Source organism: Nelumbo nucifera, chromosome 1 (genome assembly GCF_055504915.1).
Source record: "Nelumbo nucifera cultivar China Antique chromosome 1, China Antique-T2T, whole genome shotgun sequence".
NCBI classification, from domain to species: Eukaryota; Viridiplantae; Streptophyta; class Magnoliopsida; order Proteales; family Nelumbonaceae; genus Nelumbo; species Nelumbo nucifera.
The window spans coordinates 11,423,973-11,446,366 of NC_142649.1; the positions used below are offsets into that span (position 1 = coordinate 11,423,973).

The window sequence follows — 22,394 nt, forward strand, 5'->3', positions numbered from 1 at the left end:
AAGCCAAGACATGATTAAATAGATCTCTTGTTCCCACTTATCACAGTCAGCTCCTTCTATAGTAGGTCTCTTGGTCTTCCCAGTGAGATACCCCAACTTTCACTTGGCTCTCAAAAACATTTTTATACTTATAGACCACTCCAAGTAATTTAATCCATCAAGAAGGATGATATAAACTGGGAAATGAACATTCTCCATGCTGCTATTAGCATTAGTTTGCCCTCCAAGAGGATTAGATGTGACTGATGAATAAGAGATGAAAAAGAGCTAAACCGAAGCTCAAACATACACGTGAACAATAGGAAACTTCTAGAACCAAGGAAACATATAGTCGAATGGTTGGAGGACAACAAACATACCGGTTTTCAAACCTGTTTTCTGCAGAAACTTGGTTGTCTACTGCTGGTTCACACAGTTGTCAACCACTTTAAACATGAAAACCACCCAAAATACTTTTCCTTCGAAGCTCACACAGCCTTCCTACATGTCCTGACTCTTGAAAAGTGAAACAGAACCCACAAACAAGAAACAACTGGCCCTACAACCAGAAAAAAGGAAAAAAAGGCTGAAGAGATGAGATCTGGTCAATCAAAGATTACAATGCTGCACCCTTCAAGAAACCAGATTTCTGTAGAAGATGAGAAGGGAAAAAAGGGTTTTCTAACAGATTATGCTCTGATACCATGTATTCTATCAAAGGTAACCCATGTGAGAAGAGTTGTTTGAAACCAAGGAGGATCAGACCTGTTTAGTAAACAGAAAAAAGAAAACAGAGATGAAGAGAAGAGAAGAGAAGAGGAAGGAAGAAGAGAGATTAGAAGAGAAAAAAAGGGGGGTTCGATCAGGCTTGGTCTGCCACCCCAAGTGCTATTTAAAATATGCCTATAATAATGTGGTACAATGACAGGAATACCCCTATCACTAGAAACAACTGAAAAGAGTATTCTAACAGCACTATAATAAAAGGAAGAAAGAAAATAGAAGAGAGAAGAAGAGAAGAAAAGAGAAGAAGACAACAGAATGTGAGGATTTTTTTTTTAATCTAGTTCGTACAGAGGGAGGATCCCTCTGACCTCTTTTATATTAATAGAATATAAATATTACAAAGAGATCCCTGAGAATAGAAAAATTACAAAAAGACCTCCTGTGCCTGAAAACATAATAAAATGCACCTTACAACAGTGTCTTTGGACAACATTCTTACCGTGGGCAATTTGAAGAGAGGCTTTAAAATGACAAGCCTTTGTTACATGTGTAATCCGGATATTTTCTCAGGTTGTAGGGTGGAGTGAAGCCCTATTTTTTTGGTTCTTGTTCAGGTAATCAATTAGTTTCTTTGTTTTCAGTCATCCATTTTTACTATTTGAAATATTTCTTTAGAAGTATTGGACCTATGGGAACTCTGGAGTAGAGAACAAGCAGGGTATAATGTCGGGGCTGAGTCTAGGAGCTTCTATAGACCCTCTTATGACTGACCACTACGAAAGTTGATGGAACAAATTGTCTAGCTTGGTCTCACTTAGAATTCATGTTTTCAGTAGAGTGAAGTGGGGATATATTTCAGGTAGTAAGAAGAAGCCAGAGGATTATCCCTCTTGTGTGAAGTGGATGCAGGAGAACCATATTGTCATAGGATGGTTGGTGAACTCAATGCAAGTAGACATTAGTCGGCATTACTTGACTCTACAAAGGAGATTTGGGATAGTGTTGCAGAGACATATTCATGAAAACTTAATGTTGCCAAGGCATACAAATTGAAGAATGATGTGAATAGTTTACGCCAGAGGGAGTAACCTTTAGCTATATACTACTCTAAGCTGAAATCACTTTTGCAAGAGATTGACTTAATGAAGACAGTTTTGGGAGAGTAAAAAGGAAGTTGGAACATATAGAAACTAATGGAAAGAAACAAGGTGTTTTAGTTCTTGATTGGACTCAACCCTGCGTATGATATAGCTAGGCAGCACCTTTTGATCATTTTGCTAATGTGGGAATGAAACCGTGCGCTCCTGAGGAGGAAAGGAGGTTATATGTGAATATTGTAAGAAGCCGAAGCACTCAAATGATACTTGTTGGAAGTTACATCCACACTTTTTTCCACCCTGGTTCCAAAAACAGTATAATAACAAGAAAACTAGGAATGGGAAGCATGGGAATACCAATGTTGCTATGGATTCAGAAGATGGAGGGGGTCAGGGATAGGAGGTCGACAATGGAGCAGCTTGCAACCATGAAAGCGGAATTGGAAAAATATGCCTGACTCATAAGTCACTTGGAAAACACTGTTGCAACAACTAACTCTTCAGGCAACAACATCATCATTTGCATTTGCCCACTCAGGTATCTGTGCCTTTTCCAATCATGCAACTGTTTTAGGTAATAGTAGAATCCCTTGGGTTATTGATTCTGGTGAATCTGACCATATGACCATATTACCTCTTCCCAATTGTTTTCTAGCCGTGATTAGATATCCTTAGCTGATGGATCTCTTGATCCTATCTTGGGCAAGGGAGACATCAAGACTTAGGACTCTCTTACCTTCACCTCTATTCTTCATGTCCCTAAACTTAGTACTGATCTCCTATCTGTTAGTAGTTTGACAAAATCTTTGAATTGCTATGTAACCTTCTTGCCTTCTTATTGTGATTTTCATGACGTAAAGCCCCAAAAGGTGATTGGGAGTGGCCATGAGGTGAATGGGATTTACTAGCTAGACATGCCTGAGCAAAACTAAGTACAACCCCAAAGAGTTGCTTTTGGGTCTATTTCACTAGAGTTGATTGATCGAGTCATGTTATGTCATTGCTGTTTTGGTCATTTAACTTTTATTCTTTGAATCTTTTGTTTCCTCTATTGTTCAAAGGAATAAGTATGTCAAGTTTACATTGTGAGTCTTGTGAACTCTCTAAACATTGTAGAAAAACATTCTTTGAGTAATAAAAGATCAACTTTTCCCTTCAATATTGTACAATTTGATGTGTGGGGGCCTTATCATTTACCTTCAATGGGTAGCTATTGATCTTTTATCTTATTTATTGATGATTTATTTTGCTCATGGATCTACTTGATGTGGCCTCATGATGAAGTTCCAAAATTGTGCAAAAAATTCATGAATTTATTCTTATCCAATTTAATACTCGTATCGAATTATTCCAGTCCAACAATGCTAAGGAATATTTTTGACAAGAACCTCTCATCTTACCTTGAATATTTTTGAGTCATTTATCAGAGTTCTTCTGTACACACTCCAAAACAAAATGGAGTGGCAAAAAGAAAGAATCGTTACATTGTTGAAGTTTCTAGAAGCTTTCTTTTTTGCTTCATTCTGGGGGGATGCAATTGTTACAACAACAAACCTCATTAATTGTATGCCATCCAAAGTCTTGGGTTTCAAATCTCCTTTCAACCTCCTTTTCCTTGATACATATATGTTTTCAAATCTCCTTTCAACCTCATTAATTGTATGCCATACAAACCTCATTATGCACTTGCTATGTTTGTGTCCCAAGTTCTCAGAGACACAAGTTTGAAACTAAGGCTCGAAAGTGTATTTTTCTTGGATATGCCTCCACATAGAAGAGATATTGTTGTTATGATCCAATTAGTGGAACCCTTTTATTTCTATGGATGTCACATTTGTTGAGTCAATCCCTTTCTATAGTCTTCCACCTCAGGGAGAGCAATCAATTGAGGTTTTTGATATTCCTGGTTCATCTATTCCTTTCCCAGTTCCTACTTTTGGGGTGTCTTCTCCCAATCATGTTCCTGTATAGTTGTCCTCTACACTCAGTTCATCTATTCCTCCTCCACCTCCTCTTCTAGTTAATCCTCCTACCTTCATTACTCCTACTATCATTTAGAGGTGGTACCAAAGGCAAAGACGTAGGGATGAGCAAGTTGTTCCCACTACTACAAGAAAGCCTACTATGCTTCAAACTCCTGAAGAGACAACAAGTTCTACCACTCCATCCACTTTCCCAGACTTGGACCTTCCTATTGCAATAAGAAAGGGTAAGAAGAGATGTAGAGCCCATTGTATCTCTAAATAGATTTCCTATAGACTTTTTTCACTATCTTATTATTCCTTCCTAGCCTTTATCTCTTCTTAGCTTATACCTAAATTTGTTTTAGAAGCATTAGCCAAACCAAACTGGAAGGATGCTATGAAAGCTTAAATAGAAGCATTACATAAGAATGACAATTGGGATGTTGTTTAGGGGAAGGAACCAATTGGATGTAAGTATCATGACGATGGGTCTATTGAGTGATTTAAAGCTTGCTTGGTAGTAAAGGGATACACCTAGATGTATGGAGTAGCTATTTGGAGACCTTTGATCCTATAGTTAAGATGATTTTAGTGCAGGTTCTCTTGTCCTTAGCGGCCTATTTTGATTGGCCTCTCTATTAATTTGATATGAAGAATGCCTTCTTGAATGGGGATTTCCATGAAGAAGTGTACATGTTTCTCCCTCCTGGGGTGTATGGTAGAAAGATGCAAGGAAAGGTATGCAAACTAAAGAAATCTTTGTCAAGGTTCAAAATTTCGATACAGTCTGATATGTCGATAGGGGCGTATCGAACTGTGTCGAGGCTCACATTCTTTTTTTTTTTCTTTTAGTTTTTTTCTCCAACTTGTCAGAGGGGTCGGTTTAAGGCCTGTCTACCCCTTGAACTGGGTTAGGCCCTAAAACACTCCTTGTAGGGGCGTATTGGGAATCCCATGATACGATATACGGCCCAAAATTTTGAACCTTGGTGTCTATATGGTCTTAAGCAGTCTCCTTGAGCATGGTTTGAGCGATTCCAAAATGCATTAATTCTATTTGGTTATACTTAGACTCAGTTAGACCATACCTTCTTTATTAAGCGAAGAGACACTTTGGTGACATTTCTTATTGTTTATGTGATGGCATTGTAGTCACTAGTAGTGATATTGTGGAAGTGAACAGCCTTTATGGCTTCATCAATACAAAGTTTGAAATTAAGGACTTAGGTGAATTGAGATATTTTTTGGGAATTGAAGTTGTTTAATCTAAGGAGGGTATTTTCATTTTCCAACACAAGTATATCCTTGACCTTCTCACTAAAACAGGGAAACTTGGTGCCAAACTTGTGTCAAGATTTTTGCTACTAATGGTGAGCTACTAGTTGACAAGGGAGTGTTTTAAAGGACGCTATTGTATCTCTACATGACTTGACGTGACATATCTTATGCTGCCAGTGTTATTGGCCAGTTTATGCATGCTCTTTGGGATACACATGGCTGTTGCAGAGAGAGTACTATGCTACTTGAAGGGTACCCCCAGAAAAGGAATTCTCTTTGCTAAACATGGTCATATGAAACTAGAAGCATACATAGATGTAGATTGGGCTGGTTGCATTAATGATAGGATGGTGGCTGAGAACATTGTTTCTTAAAAGAGTAAGAAGCAGTTTGTGGTGACTAGGTCTACAAAGCAAAAAATAGGGCTATGGACCATGTAGTTTCAAAGTTGTGTCTCAGATGTCTCCTACAAGAATTGAGCATTGTTTATGATAAGCCTATGATGTTGTATTGTGATAATCAAGCGGCCATAAACATTGCTCACAATCTGGTGCAACATGACATGACTAAGCACATTGAGGTAGATAGACACTTTATATAGGAGAGAGATGCTTTTGGAGTGTAGATGTCTTGACTAAGGGGGCTCCAAAGGCTAAGATGCAGTATGATATAAGCAAGATGGGCATTATTGACATCTATGCTCAGCTTGGGGGGGAGTGTAGAAAGATTGGGGCTAAATGGGCCTTAACTCGCTCCTTTTGTTGTTTTTATTTCTAAGTTGTCTCTTTCTTATATTGGGCCTTAAGTATATGGGCCACCTCTTATTTCTTTTTGTAGAGAACACTGATGTGGGCCCCACAACTATGGTCCCACTGTGTTCGTAGGGTAGAATGTGTTCTAGTCATCCTAGGGTTAGCTGGTGGTCAGTTGGTTATTTATTTCAGTTTTATTTTGTTCTATTTGTTATGTAAATACTAAGGGCAGATCTATCCTTTCCATGTAATGAGCATAACCTATAAATACTAAATAAAAGTGGCGGTGGCAGAATATTAAGATTCTGTCCCTCCTTTCAACCCTTGTGTTCTACTGCTCTCTCCTCTTTCTCCTCTCTTCTCTATACTTTTTCTTCTATTTTCGAACCTGAAATCTATTAGGGTTCAAGGCTGATAGCATTCTCTTGTAAGTTATTTTATTTTCTAAGAGAAGTACTATCAGAGAAGACAGGTTGGAACTATCTAGAAAGGGCGGCCGAACCACTCTCGGGTTTTCTTCTTTCTATTCTCTAGGGTTTTGTCTTACGGCAAACCCTAATGCTGGGCCGAGCCTTGTGATCTACCTGTGAAGCTCTTCTTAAGTTTTCTCCTCAGCATTGATCAGTTTTAGGGTTTCATATTAACCCTACTACAAGTCTTATCTGTATGGTACTGCTTGGAATGTGCGGCTGAGAATTTTTTTTAAGGACTGATTAAAACCGTAATTCTGCTTCAGCATATCAGATTATTCTCCAAGCTGTTTTCAGATTTTTTTGGGGTTTCGAACTCTTATAAGGGGTGAAAACTGTACGGATTGTTGCTGTTGTGTTTGCTAATTGGTTTCAGATCAGACTTATACCTGTTTCATGCACATATACCGTGAATACAGATTGGTTCTATACTGATTTTTGATTGTGATTGATAGTCCAAGTGCTGTTCTTTGACTGTAGTAACCCTAATTTTTTAGACTACTGGTTCTTGACCGAAATGGAGTTTAAGAATCAGGCAGAAGGCAGTTTTGGGAACAACAGTTATGGTGGTGTTTCTGAGATAGGTTTTCAGATTACAACCGTAAGATTTGATGGATCAAACTATTTGGAATGGGCCCAATCAGCCATGATGGCTATTGGGGGAGGGGGTAAAGTAGGGTATCTCTTGGGAGATGTGAAAGAACCCTCCAAGGGAGACCCCATTTATACCAAGTGGGTCCAAGAAAACTACTTGGTTATGACATGGCTATGTAATTCTATGCAGCCTCATATCAACCGAAATTACTTGTGGGTAAAGACAACCAAGGAATATGGGATGTTATGAAAGAAACTTATTCTCAACCCCTTAATGTTGCCAAAGCATATGAATTGAAATGTGAAGTGAATACTCTTAAACAAGGAGAGAAACCGGTTTCGGTCTACTTCTCTACCTTGAAGTCCCTGTGGCATGAGATTGATCACTTAGAGACTCTTGAGTGGGAGAGTTCCAAAGATGCACAGACCCATAGAAAGCACGTCGAGACAAACAGGGTGTTTGAGTTTCTGGCAGGCCTGAACTCAGAGTATGATATTGTGCGGCAACCGATTTTGACTAGAGATAGTGTGACCCTCTCTCAGGCATACTCCTTAGTGCATAGTGAAGAGACCAGGAAGAAAGTCATGATGCAACCTCAGCCTCTTACACCGACCCTTGTAGCTGTTAAACCCAAATCAGGGGGTGATTCAGAAAGGGACAGGAAGAAGGAAGATAAAAGGGATGTGGTATGTGAGCATTGTAAGAAACCCAAACACACAAAAGAAACATGTTGGAAGCTGCATCCTCATTTGGTCCCGACAAAGTTGAGAAGCAAGAAGGGTAATTCTCATGTGACCACTGATTCAACATCCTCGTTTGGCACAAGAGGCACACCCTTAGAGACCTTAGCTACAGTTCGAGCTGCTCTAATATAGTTGGAAAAGGAAGTTGGGAACTCAGCTCAGTCATCGCAGTCACCATCAGCCCTTGCCACATCTGCTTTCGCACATTCAGGTACTCGAGCCTCAGCCCACCATGCCTCAGCTCCAGGTACTACTGAACCCTGTTGGGTAATAGATTCAGGTGCATCCGACCATATGACTAGCTTGCCTTCATTGTTTACCACTTATCATTTATCTTCTGGTAGGGATAAAGTATCTATTGCTGATGGCTCTCTTGTCCCCATTTCTGGTAAGGGTGACATTAAGCTGTCGGATACTATCTCCTTGTCTTCTGTCTTGCATGTTCCTAAACTTGATACTAACCTTCTTTCAGTTAGTAGTATTACCAAACATATGAACTGCTCAGTAACTTTCTTCCCTGACCGATGTGTTTTTCAGGACCTGGAGACGAAGGAGGTGATTGGGACTGGCCGTGAGACGAATGGGATCTATCTGCTCGGGGAGAGTTCTCGTCGGGAAGAGTCAGTGGATAAGAAGTCACTTGTTTCTCAGATTGTGAGTCCGGTTATGCCAAAGCAATACCGATTGGGTCATTTGTCTTTTCGATCCTTAAAGAGTCTGTTTCCTACTTTTCTTGAGTTTATTGAATTGTCCAAGTTGAAATGTGAAAGTTGTGAGTTTGCTAAACGTTGTAGAAACTCTTATTCATTGAGTAATAAAAGGAGTAATAGTTCTTTTGATATTGTGCATACTGATGTTTGGGGGCCATATCACATCCCTTCTATGGGTGGGTACAAATATTTTTTGTTATTTGTTGATGACCATACTCGGTTTTCTTGGGTTTATCTTATGCGTTCACGAGATGTGGTTCCTGCCCTGACCCAAAACTTCCACCAAATGATCCTAACCCAATTTGATGCCAAGATCAAAGTTCTTAGATCTGATAATGCAAAGGAATACTTTGCTAAGCCATTGGCATCTTACCTTCTTAATCATGGGATTATCCACCAGTGCACTTGCCCTCATACACCTCAGCAGAATGGGGTTGCAGAAAGGAAGAATAGGCACATTTTGGAGGTGGCTAGAAGTATTATGTTTACCTCCAATGTCCCTATTCGCTTCTGGGGTGATGCTATCCTCATAGCGGTATATCTTATTAATCGGGTTCCTTCCTGGGTTCTTGATATGAAACCTCCTTTTTCCCTTCTATACCCAAATGAGGAGGTGCTTACTGTTCCCCTTAAAACATTTGGTTGTACCTGTTTTGTTTAGCTTCTCGGACCCCATCACTCCAAGTTTGAACCAAAGGCCTCCAAATGCATCTTTCTTGGTTATGCACAAAGTCAAAAGGGTTATTGCTGCTATGATCCTATCTTAGGGAAGAAGTTTGTCTCCATGGATGTCACTTTCTTTGAGGAGACAACCTATTATTCTGGAGTTTCTCCTTAGGGGGAGAGCAGTGAGGGTAGGGTTAATACTTTTGGGTCTGTTCCTTTACCTATTCCATTGGGTGATGAGGGCTGCAGTAGTGAGGGTGGTCAGAGGGATCATGAGTTGAGAGTCTATCACAGGCAATGCAGGCAGGTTGATCCCGGTCATCAGCAGACCAGGCCAACTCCAACCTCTTCTACGGCTCCAAGTCCAGGTATTACAGTCCCAGGGCCTACAGAGACTCCTTCCACTGTTGCCACTTCACCTCCTGCAGACGACCTTGACCTTCCCATTGTCGTCCGTAAAGGGAAACGGCATTGCACCACATCTACAGCCCACTGCATTTCCCAGTTTTTTTTCCTATGATCGCCTATCTCCCTCCAACAAGTCCTATCTTACTTCCGTTGCTAATGTCCCTATTCCAAGAACAGTGCAAGAAGCCCTATCAGTCCCAGAGTGAAGAGGTGCAATGCAAGTTGAAATGGATGCCCTGTTGAAAAATAATACCTGGGAGCTAGTTGATTTGCCCAAAGGAAAGAAACCAGTTGGATGCAGATGGGTATTTACTGTGAAGCACAATGCGGATGGCTCCATTGAGAGGTACAAAGCTTGGCTAGTTGCAAAAGGGTTCACCCAGACTTATGGTATAGATTACTTGGAGACCTTTGCCCCGGTAGCCAAGATGACTACCATTCGAGTTCTATTATCTCTTGCAGCAAGCCACACTTGGCCTTTGTACCAAATGGACGTTAAAAATGCTTTTCTGAATGGAGACCTGCAGGAAGAGGTTTACATGTAGTTGCCTCCTGGATTCTATTATATAGAGACAGGTAAGAAGGTCTGCCGGCTCAATAAGGCATTGTATGGTTTGAAGCAGTCACCTAGAGCTTGGTTCGATAGATTCAGACTAGCCCTTGGGAAGTTCGGTTATGTACAGGCCCAGTCAGATCATACACTGTTCATCAAGAGGGTGGAGTCCTCTCTAACACTACTTGCAGTATATGTTGATGATATTGTGGTGTCAGGAAATGATAGCCATGAGATTGAGTCTCTCAAACAGCTCCTTCATCAAGAGTTTGAGGTGAAAGATCTTGGTGCACTACGGTATTTTTTGGGTATTGAGGTTGCTAGATCTAAACAGGGGATCTTTGTCTCTCAGAGGAAATATGTTCTAGATCTGTTGGCGGAAACTGGAAAGTTAGGTGTCAAGCCTGCGGATACACCCATTTAACAGAACCACAGGATTAGTGCAGAGAGTGGGGAGCCTCTTGAAGACAAAGTTATGTTCCAGCGATTAGTGGGAAAGCTCCTATATCTCTGCCTCACTCGACCAGATATCAGTTATGCAGTTAGTGTTGTCAGCCAGTACATGCATTCTCCTAGAACCACACATCTTCTTGCAGTAGAAAGAATATTAGCATACTCGAAGAGATGCCCGGGTAGAGGTATACTGTTCAAGAACAATGACCACATGAAGGTGGAGGTCTATACGGATGCCGATTGGGCTGGGAGTGTTGATGACAGAAGGTCTACCTCTGGATTTGTGCACTTGTGGGGGGTAACCTTGTCTCTTGGAGGAGTAAAAAACAGAGTATTGTCTCCCGATCTAGTGCTGAAGCTGAATACAGGTCAATGGCTAACGGAGTGGCTGAAATTCTATGGCTGAGATCACTACTTGAGGAGTTGGGTATTGAGTATGAGAAGCCCCTGATGCTGTATTGTGATAATCAAGTGGTTATTAATATAGCACACAATCCGGTGCAGCATGACAGAACTAAACATATTGAAGTTGATCGACATTTTGTACGAGAGAGGGTCTCATTACAAGAAGTGTGTCTCCTGTACATCACATCAAACATGCAGCTAGCGGATATTCTCACCAAAGCTGTACCAAGGAAGAAGCTAGAGGCGGATCTCTCCAAGTTGGGAATGATAAACATTTATTCCCAACTTGAGGGGGTGTAGAGAACACTGATGTGGGCCCCACAGCTATGGTCCCACTGTGTTCGTAGGGTAGAATGTGTTCTAGTCATCCTAGGGTTAGCTAGTGGTCAGTTGGTTATTTCAGTTGTTATTTATTTCAGTTTTATTTTGTTCTATTTGTTATGTAAATACTAAGGGCAGATCTGTCCTTTCCATGTAATGAGCATAACCTATAAATACTAAATAAAAGTGGCGGCGGCAGAATATTAAGATTCTATCCCTCCTTTCAACCCTTGTGTTCTACTGCTCTCTCTTCTCTTTCTCCTCTCTTCTCTATACTTTTTCTTCTATTTTCGAACCTGAAATCTATTAGGGTTCAAGGCTGATAGCAGTCTTGAACGTCTACTCTTTTTATTGTTTACAATAGAAAACTGTTGAAATAAAAATTTGTAATAGAAAAAGAATATTTCTTGAAGAAGGAAAGAGAGAAGATAGAGATGAGAAGATACTTGAGAAATAAGAGAGTGCAATAATTCTGGCTGCCCTCTTTGCTATTATTTATAGTTTAAATTAATAAAGAGAACAAAGACCAATATGCCCTTATAGGGCAGCTAACACATAAAATAGCATAAAACACTTAAAATAACTACTCAAAAAGGACCCAACAAGAGTGTTGTGGTCCCCAAGGTTTAAAATGTCGATGTTAATGGAAATGTCGCTTACCAAAATATAGGACATATGTCGGAAATGTCGGAAATGTCGAGGGGAAATATTGTAAAAATTATAGAAATTGTGGAAATATTATGAAATATGTGGAAATATGCAATGATATTTTGTAAAATGATAAAAGAAGCGTTAATACATATTTCTAGACTATTATCTTATTCCCAACCATTATATAAAGCTAAAAAACTAAGATCAATAACAAATTAGTAAATGACGACTTACTGATTTATTATGCATTTTGATGTTTTTACAAGGTTATCCGATATTTTATTTTCTTATTTTTAATTCTGATTTATTATAAATTCTAATATATTTATTTCACACTAGTAAATAGAAATACATTTATTCTGATTTTTTAAATATTAAAGTTATAATACATTATGTTTTATTATAAATTTAATAAACCGATTCTCCTTTTTGTAGTATTAAGATAATAGGAAAAACTGTCCTTTTTTTTTGGTTATTTGGATCGATTTGGTCGACATTTCCAAAATATAGGAAATGTTGACCGAAGTAATGTAATTTTTATATTACCATTCATGTCGGTGAGTCTTGACATCGACATATGTCGGGCGACATTAGCGAAATGTCGCAACATTTGAAACCAATGTAGGCCTCACTTCCTATCTAAACAATAAATAATAAAAAACTACCACTACAAACTGAACAAAATTGTCTAAAACCTCAACACTCCCCCTCAAGTTGGGAGTAAATGTCACACATTCCCAACTTGCGTAGATTGTATCTAAGCTTGTTCTTTGCAACCCTTTTGGTGAAGACATCATCCAATTGTAATTCAGAGGAGACATAAGGCAAGAAAACTTCTCTAGTTGATATCCTTTCTCTTATGAAGTGCCTATTAACCTCAGTGTGTTTAGTCCTATCATGCTGAATTAGATTGTGGGTAATATTGATTGCAGCTTGGTTGTCACAATATATTCAGCCTCTGCACTTGATCTAGCCACAACTGACTCTTTTTTACTCTTCAATGAAACCAAGTTTCCTCCCACAAAGGTGCATACCCCCAATGTAGACCTCTTGTCATCTAAACAACCTGTCCAATCTGCATCTGTGTAGGATTACAGTTTTTAACTTTCATGGTTTGAGAAAAGAATCCCTCTACCAGGATGCTTCTTTAGATATGCAAGTATCCTTTCAATGGCTTCCCAGTGCTGAACCCAAGGAGCATGCATATACTGACTCACAACACAACATTAAATGTCTGGACGTATCATACATAAATACACCCGGCCTACCATCCTCTGATATCTTCCCACATCCTTAACCAACTCACCATCCAAAACATTAATTCTATGATTTGGGTCAATAGGACTATTAGCTAGTTTAGTTCCTAGCTTCCCAGTCTCCTGTAGTAAGTCCAACACATACTTCCTCTTAAGAGATGAAAATCCCATGCTTGGATTTTGTAACCTCAATCCCAGAAAATATTTCAGTTCACCTAGATCATTTCCTATAACAACTATATCATCTACATATACAATCAATACTGACAAGAGTGTCTCTCTCCTTTTTATAAAGAGAATATGATCGAATTGAGTTTGTGTGTACCCAAAACGGATAAGTGCCCCTCTAAACCTGTCAAACTATGCCCTATGTGACTGTTTCAAACCATATAGTGATTTCTTCAGCCTGCAAACTTTTCCCTTACCAACATTCTCAAAAAAGCCAATTGGAATGTCCATATATACCTCCTCTTGCATATAACCATTAAGAAAAGCATTTTTAACATCAAGTTGGAGCAGGTGTTATGAACAGGTAGTTGCTAGGGACAAGAATATTTGAACTGAACTCATCTTAGCAACTGGTGCAAAAGTCTCCCAGTAATCAATACCATAGGTCTGTGTATACCCTTTTGCAACCAACCTTGCCTTGTACCTCTTTATACTGCCATCAGCCCTATACTTCATAGTGAACACTCATTTGCATCCAACTGTCTCTTTGTCTGTAGGAAGATCAACTATCTCCCATGTCTGATTCTTAACTAATGCTTCCATTTCTTCTTGCATATCTATTTTCCACTTAGGTTTGGAGAGAGTGTCATTGACATTCCTGAGTATAGATATAGAGTCCAAGGAAGAAAGGAAAGCACAGTAAGAGGGTGATAAGTTATTGTAGGAAGGATGGTGTGAAATGCAATGGGTTGTACACTTTCTCTTGCCTTTGTGGAGTGCAATGGGAAGATCAAGATCAGTAGGATCAACTGCAACAACAGTGTTAGGTATAGAAACACAGGGGAAATAACGAGATCATGCTCAAGGGAAATACCTGGAACTGTATTAGCCAAACCTAGATCTTAGATGGACTGATGGAGAGTGGTGCATGTTCTTCTATTTGAGCATGTGTGGAGTCAACCCTCCTCTAGCGGCGCTGATAGAACTGTGAAGCTGGCCGTAGTGGATTAGGCAATGGGACTTGAGCTGCTAATGGTGGGATAGATGGATCAGATGAAGGAATAAATGAAACAGGAAGACGAAGAGGTTGTGAGTTCTCCACAGACACACTTCCTGAGGAGAACCAACCGAGAAAAAGAAAATAGACTCAAAGAAGGTAACGTCCATAGTGACAAACCTGCTCCCCGACATTGGATCATAACAACAATACCCCTTTTGGTTTTGAGCATACACAAGGAAAACACATTTCTTGGCCTTAGGATCCAATTTCTTGTGATGAGGACCAAGAATGTGAACAAAGGAAACACACTCAAAGATTCTCAACGGTATAAGAAATATCTCCCCATCTGGAAAAAGTAGGCTAAAAGATGCCTTAAACCCCAAAGTGTGTAAAGGAACACGGTTAATCAAATACATGGTTGTGAGAACTGCATGCCCCCAAAAATGAATAGGAACTGAGGTACACACCATAAGGCTTCTTGCCACCTCCACAACTACTATGATGAATCACAACATGCTCCAAAAAATATGTTGCCAAGTCCTTTTCAAAGTATTCTCTAGCATTATCTGATCTGAAGACTTTAGTCCTCACTCCAAATTGCGTGAGAACCATTTGGTAGAACTGCCACACCAAAATAGGTACTTCATCATGTGATCTCATCAAATATATCCAAGAATGCCGTGTATGATCATCCACAAAAAGAGAAAATAATGGTAACCACCCATGGAAGAAATGTTGTAAGGTCCCCATACATCAGTGTGAATAATATCAAAAGCAAAGGAACTTCTTTTATTACTTGGTTTAAAAGAATGTCTACAATGCTTTCCTAACTGACAACTTTCACATTCCAAACTAGACAACTAAACAGACTCAAACAACATTGGAAGCGAAGACCTTAATGAAATGAAAGAAAGATGATCCAAACGATTATGCCAAAGCATAATTTCACTCACTGGCTCTAATCCACTACTATTGCTGCTACTAACATGATGGTTCTGATGTCTTGGAATCTCATCCAAAAGGTAGAGTCCATTCATCTCACGATCACTCCCAATCGTCCTCTTTGATTCTAGATCCTGCAAACCACAATTACCAGGAAGGAAGGTCACTGAATAATTCAAATTTTTTATCCGGGAGCTTACAGAAAGAAGATTAGTATGGAGTCTAGGGACATGTATGACAAAGGATAAAGTAATGTCATTTGTCACTCTAAATGTCCATTTCCCAGCAATGGGAATATGGGAACCATCTGCTGTAGGGACTCTATCTCTACCAGAGCACAACTGGTAAGAACTAAAAAGGGTAGATATATTGGTCATGTGCTTAGATGCTCCTAAGTCTATAATCCAAGGAGGTCCTTCCTTACTTGAGGTGGATGCATGATTTGTAACCGCATATGAACTACCTGTATGAGCAAAGGAAGTAGTGTGGTTGGCTCTTGCACTGTGTTGCCGGTCTGAAGAACTAGAACTGGCTAAATCTTTCTTACTCATAAGTTGTCCATACTTCTCCATTTCAGTTCTCATTGCTGCTACTGCAATGGACTTCAAATCAACTTGGGAAAGGGGTACCGAAGAGTCTCCTATAATTGTACATTTGCATTTCCCTTCTTGTTCTTGATCAAGCTGGTATGAGATGAGGGTAAAGCTTTCAACAAGTGTCTCTAGTATGCTTAGTCTTCTTGCAATAGTCACACACCAAGTCCTTCTTGTCCTCCCTCCTAGCCACATTACTCCCCTTGTCTCTATTTGGCTTAGATTTGACTGTACTAATCAATCCCAATCTGTCTCAACATGACATTCCTCCTGTTCTCCTCTCTAGAGACAAAGGCATAAGCTTTGAGAAAGAGTCACACTTTCTCTAGAAAGGATGTGTTGCTTGGCAATGTTGAATTTAGGATTTAGCCCAACCAAGAACTCAAAAACCCTATTCTTTTCTACCAACCTCTGATAGGTTGTTGTATCCTTCATACCCTCCCAAACCACAGTTTCTAAGTGATCTATCTCCTACCAAAGAGGATAGTTGTCAAGGCGACGCCTAGGTGGGCGCCTAGGTGACAAGCGCCCTTGGAGGCTCGCCTCACCTAGTCGCCAAGCAGTTTTGTGCACTAAGTTATAAAATACTTTTATATTTTTTATTTTTTGACATTATAATTATAAAACGGACATTATTAAACTAGAATATTCATTTTGTGTGTTTATATACTATTTTCTTATCTTGTTAGGGTTTAATCAATGCAAACATACACCTCTATGTATTGGCAGAGGAGTATCGGTACTTGTAACGATACTCCCCCTTTTTATTTCTTTGGTTTTTAATTTCATTTTTAAAATATATATATATATATATTATTTAAAAAAATGGGTCCCTAAAAATACCTGTAAATAGGTATCGGGACCCCAAAGATACAATACAATACACCCAATACGGGGCGTATCATATTGAAATTTTGATCCTTGATTGAACCCTCAAAAATTTCAAAACCTGAACCAATAAGCAAGGGAAGAACTTTAAATTTTGTCTAATCAACACATTTTCTTCTTCCACCTTTTCTTTTCTTCTTTCCTATAAGAAAAGTAGGGGTTCAGCCCCTGTATTTTTTGAAGTTTCTTTCCTTTGTTCTTTTTTCTTCTCATAAAATGTTGATTTTCTAGACTTGAACATGAAATTTATACTTCTCTTATGAAAATTATGAATAATTGTTAAGGAAAGATGGTTATGGAACCTACGGAACTACCCTAGAATATATGGTTTTAGTTTAAAAAAATCCATTGCCTAGGCATCTGTCTAGTTTTTTTAATTATTATTATTGATGTTGCACATGAATATAATTTTGGCCATTTGACATAGATGGATGGATGGCAACCTAAATATTGCCATTGTCTAAAGCACTTATTTGTATATGAGGATAACCATAGTGAATACAAATAAATTTTCTGAATGAGTGAATGATTTTCTTAGGATAGAAAGAAAGGAAGTGAAATTTGGCACCTATGTTGTGTTCTATTAATTTTTTATTGGACTGAAATTGGTATTATAATACTTGGCAACTAATTTTGGTACTTACATGCTTCCTTCCTTTCTTATGGGTTTAGGTTGGACGACATGGATTCCAGATTATCATTGTCATCAGATGCTGGAGTGAACCGATGCGGATTCAACATTGAGGGATTGAATTGTGCTGGTAGTGCAACTAATACTCCATCAGGACCATCGCATTCCTTTAGGATGGGAATGAGGAAGGGTTCAGAAGGATTGTTGTCACTAGGTCGATCCATTCGGTATGGGGTTACTCGTGCAGTGTTTCCAGAAGACCTTAAAGTGTCAGAGAAGAAGATATTTGACCCCCAAGATAAATTCCTCCAGATGTGGAATAAGCTCTTTGTCATATCGTGTATTCTTGCTGTATCAGTGGATCCTTTATTTTTTTATCTTCCAGTTATTGATAAAAATTCAAACTGTTTGGGTATAGATAAAAAATTAGCAATTACAAGTACAACACTGCGGACAATGGTTGATGCCTTCTATGTTATTCGCATGTTTTTCCAATTCCGCACGGCTTATATTGCACCATCATCTAGGGTTTTTGGTCGAGGTGAACTTGTAATAGATCCTGCACAGATAGCTCAGCGGTATTTGCAGCGGTATTTTGTTGTTGATTTTCTTGCTGTGCTACCTATACCACAGGTTTGAAGGATTTTCCTGAGCTCATTATTTCATTTGCTCTCTAAGCTTGCACTAGCTTGATTTTTAGTATGAAATTCATATTCAATGATTTTCCTCTCTACATTTTTTATTTGATAAACAGGAATTTCATTAGAAAGAGAATAATATGTACAATTTTACATAGGCCAAGCCCTCTCCCCACTCATACATATTACAACTTAGCCTAGAAAATTTGATCCCTCAAAACCCCTTGCTTGGATAGAGTATGAACCATTGAGTTAGCTGACTTTGAACTCATTGCACTTTCATCATCACAGACCTTGTCAACCATCTAATCCTTTTAATTTTATTTCTATACATCCAGAGAGTTACTTCATAATTCATCAGCCATCCTATTACCACCTTTGAATCCCCTTCTATGATTAATTTCTGTATGTTCAGTTCTTTTTCTCTTCTTAAACCTTCTATCACTACCATCACTTATGCCTCAAAGAATCACCAACACGAATTGGTCCTGAAAACATCACAACTATGTTACTTTTCTCATCTTTTTTGATGAACTGCTGTTAAATTTCATTAATAAAAAAGAATAATTGAGTACTGATATGTATACAAATAGAAAGAGATACACTTTCTTATCTCTCTCCAAATTCCTCTGCCCCATTTTACAAATATGCCCATAGTAACTGATTTCTTCTCACCCCCTGAATTTGCACTTCTTTTGACCCATTGTTTTCTTCACTTTTCATTTTTGGGCAGAAATGGAGGAACTGGACAAAAGTTTGTATCATCTCACCTAAGTTTTCTGTGCTTGTGACTGGCCAGGCTGCTGGTTTCTTCAAGAGTTTCAGAGGCATTCTTCAAGGTGACCTCCTCTTGCCTCTCCTCTTCATTTGTTTGATGGAGATCCTGACCCAATTCATCAAGCTGGTTGGAGAGACGGGGCAATGGGAAGGTTTTGCAATGGTTCCAGAAGGGGAAAAAGTGTAGGTTCTTCAATTTGCAGATGGCACTCTCTGCTTCATTAATGCAGATGCTGTTCAATTAGAAGGGCTCCTGGGTGTGCTTTGTTGGTTTGAAGTTGTGGCTGACTTGAAGGAAAACTGAGGTAGCCTGTTGATTTTGGTAGGGAGCATGGAAAATGTGGAGGATTTGGCAGTTCTTGTTTGTCATGTGGGGTTACCTCCCTACAAAGTTCCTGGGCCTTCCTTTGGGAGCCAAATGCACTTCAGCTGTTGTCTGGGAGCCAGTTCTGGAAAGTGTGGAAAGAAACTCGCCTCCTGGAAGAATACGTATTTATCTCTGGGTGGAAGGACTATTCTTATAAAGAGCACATTGGCAAATCATCCAGCCTACTGTTTATCCCTGTTCCTAATTCCAGTCAAAGTGGCCTGGAGAATTGAAAAGCTGCAAAGAGATTTCCTCTGGAGCGGTTGGACGGAGGAGAAGATCCACCTGGTTAACTGGAACAGAGGGCTGGTTGTTAGAAAAATTAAAGTCTTTAACCAAGCTCTCCTTTTTGGATCACTATTGTATCTTTGCCCTCTCACAGTTGTTTCCTTTAGTAAGAAATAATGAAATTTTCCTATCTTCTTTAGGGGTATTAGTTTCAAGGTGGGAAATGGTGTCAAGCTGAGGTTCTTTAAGGACTCCTGGTGCTCTGACCTCCCCTTGGCTGAGACTTTCTCTTGGCTTTTTCTGCTGCCCAAGATCAAGAGATTTCTGTTCACTATTTTGAAGTTCTGGGGAGGAACGTAATCTGGAATCTGAAGTTCAGTTGTGGTTTCCAGGACTGGAAGGTGGAGAGATTGGCTAGGTAGGTTGCTCTTGCTGTTGAGCGGTGGTGGATCCTAGCTGGGAGGACGAATGGTGGTGGAAGTGGAGTTCAGATGGCGTGTTTCAGTTAAGTCTTTTTCCCTCAAGTTATCTGAAAGTAGCTTGGGGCTTCTCCCAGAAAAATGAATCTGGAATCCTTACTTCCTGCCAAAGATCAATGCATTGGTTTGGGCTGCAGTGTTGGGCACATGTCTGACCAAGGATAATTTGGTTAGAAGAGTGTTGCAGCTTCTTGACTTTAGCTGTAATTTATGTGGACAGGTGACAGAGGATGTTGACCACATTTTCATTCACTGTCTGGTTGTCTCTTGGATTTGGTGGCACTTTCTTAAGGCTGTGGGAGTGGGTTGATCCATGCCTAGGTCGGTCTAAGGTTTAAAATGTCTATGTCGATGGAAATGTTGCTTACCAAAATATAGGACATATGTTGGAAATGTCGGAAATGTCAAGGGGAAATATTGTAAAAATTAGAGACATTGTGGAAATATTATGAAATATGTGGAAATATGCAATGATATTTTGTAAAATGATAAAAGAAGCATTAATACATATTTCTAGACTATTATCTTATTCCCAACCATTATATAAAGCTAAGAAACTAAGATCAATAACAAATTAGTAAATGACGATTTACTAATTTATTATGCATTTTATTGTTTTTACAAGGTTATCCGATATTTTCCTTTCTTATTTTTAATTCTGATCTATTATAAATTCTAATATATTTATTTCACGCTAGTAAATAGAAAAACATTTATTCTTATTTTTTAAATATTAAAGTTATAATACATTTTGTTTTATTATAAATTTAATAAACTACTTCTCCTTTTTGTAGTATTAACTATTAAGATTATGATAAATTCTGATTTCTTATAAAACTTAATGAATCTATTATGATTTTTAATACTAAATTTATAATAAATTATGGTTTAGTATAAAATCTAATGAATTTATTCTCATTTTTTATATTAAATTTAGAATATGATTTATTATAAAATTTAATAAACATTTTCTGATTTTAATAAATATTTTAAAAATACTAACTAGTTAATATTTTATTACTTGAAAAATATTTTATGTTTTATATTATAAAGTAATTAATTTATTCTTTGTTTTTATTTTTTAATTCTTTTTTATAAATATTTTTTTTGAAATATTAAATAGAAATATTAATGGAATAATTTATATTAATGTACTGTATTATATTAATATAATATACTAATATATTATATTATTAATGCACATTAGTCGACATCTTGTCGACATAATAGGAAAAACTGTCTATTTTTTGGTTATTTGGATCGATTTGGTTGACATTTCCGAAATATAGGAAATGTCCTCCGAAATAATGTAATTTTTATATTTCCATCCATTTTCATGTCGGTGAGCCCTGACATCAACATATGTCGGGCGACATTAGCAAAATTTCGCGACATTTGAAACCATGGGTCGGTCAAGGAGCTTTTGTGGTGCTGGAGCCTCCCAGGTATGTGCAGAAGAGGGAAGTGTGTTTGGCTCTCCATTCCAGCAGCTGTGATTGGAGCAATGTGGGCAGAAGGAAATAGAAGGCAGTTTATAAATTCAAAACGGATGTGACAGGGAGAGAAGCCATGCAATGGAAGAGCCTAAATGATGAAACCACCTATAAGAGGCTGTTTCAACTTAATAGGATATTTGGGTTCTTGACTGGGTTGAACCAAGAGTATGGCATAACTAGGCACCTTATCCTCACTAGGCATGACATTACACTATCCCAAGCCTACTCTTTGGTTTACAGTGAAGAGGGTAGGTGTTTGTTGTTCTACTCATTCACACTAGATTATTTAGCTCATGCAAAAGTAAAGCCCAAGTCATTGCACTTGGTGCTTGTCAACTGAGCGGGAGAGGAAAAGGAAGTGGGTGTAAGTTTTGCAAGAAGTCAAAACATGTTACTAAACCTATTAGAAATTGCACTGTAATTTGAAACTTGCAAGGTTAAAAAATAATAAGAAGAATAATGTTGCAATCATGTCTACATTGTCCACTTTACCATTGATGAAGAATCTTGCTGTAGCCAGGCAGAATTTGACAAGTATAGTAAGTACCTGAGCTAATTGGTGAATATAGTTTGGAATACAGGGTGTATACCTTTTGGCATAGTATCTTCTTCATTTGCACCTCTAGGTACTCGTGAGTTGTGACTGTCAACATTGCTTTTGTCTCAGGTGTCAGAGCATCCCTTGGATCATATACTTAGGTGTTTTTGATCACATGACTAGTGATTCATTGTTGTTCCATTCATACCAATAATGCTCTGGTAGGGATATGTATAGATAGATGATGATTCTCTTGCACCCATATTTGGGAAGGGAGGGGAAACATCAGAATATATAGCAATCTGATCCTTGTATTATTGATGTTTCTAAAGTGAACACCAATTTATTTTCTATTAGTAGCTTCACAAAAAATCTATACTATTTAGTGACCTTTCTTCCTAACTGTTGTGTTTTCTAGGATATGGAGTCGAAGAGGATGATTGAGAGTGGCCATGAGGTGAATGGGATAAACTTTCTATATGTGCTGCATGGAGGAAGGGCTCAATAGAATCAATGTTTGGTGTTTGGGTTTGTATCGCTAAGTCTATACTCTATAGACTGAGCAATACTTTGGCATACTCATTTGGGGCATTTAACTTTTCATTCTTTAGACTTGTCATAC

At 38.5% G+C, this 22,394-nt stretch overlaps 1 protein-coding gene across 34 annotated transcripts in view; it reads left to right on the forward strand.

Annotated features, from left to right (window-relative positions):
* LOC104610268 (putative cyclic nucleotide-gated ion channel 5) overlaps positions 1-22,394 on the forward strand; it is a 132,663-nt gene that overhangs the window by 35,112 nt on the left and 75,157 nt on the right. For 25 of the 34 annotated variants that reach the window (XM_088890605.1, XM_088890622.1, XM_088890714.1 and 22 more), the window contains 2 exons: positions 17,291-17,882; positions 22,191-22,229. In XM_088890605.1, the coding sequence (XP_088746731.1) occupies positions 17,291-17,882; positions 22,191-22,229 (631 nt within the window). Of the gene's footprint in view, positions 1-8,141; positions 8,259-17,290; positions 17,883-22,190; positions 22,230-22,394 lie in introns of all 34 variants that reach the window. The other 9 variants (XM_088890689.1, XM_088890721.1, XM_088890625.1 and 6 more) reach the window with 2 other exon arrangements.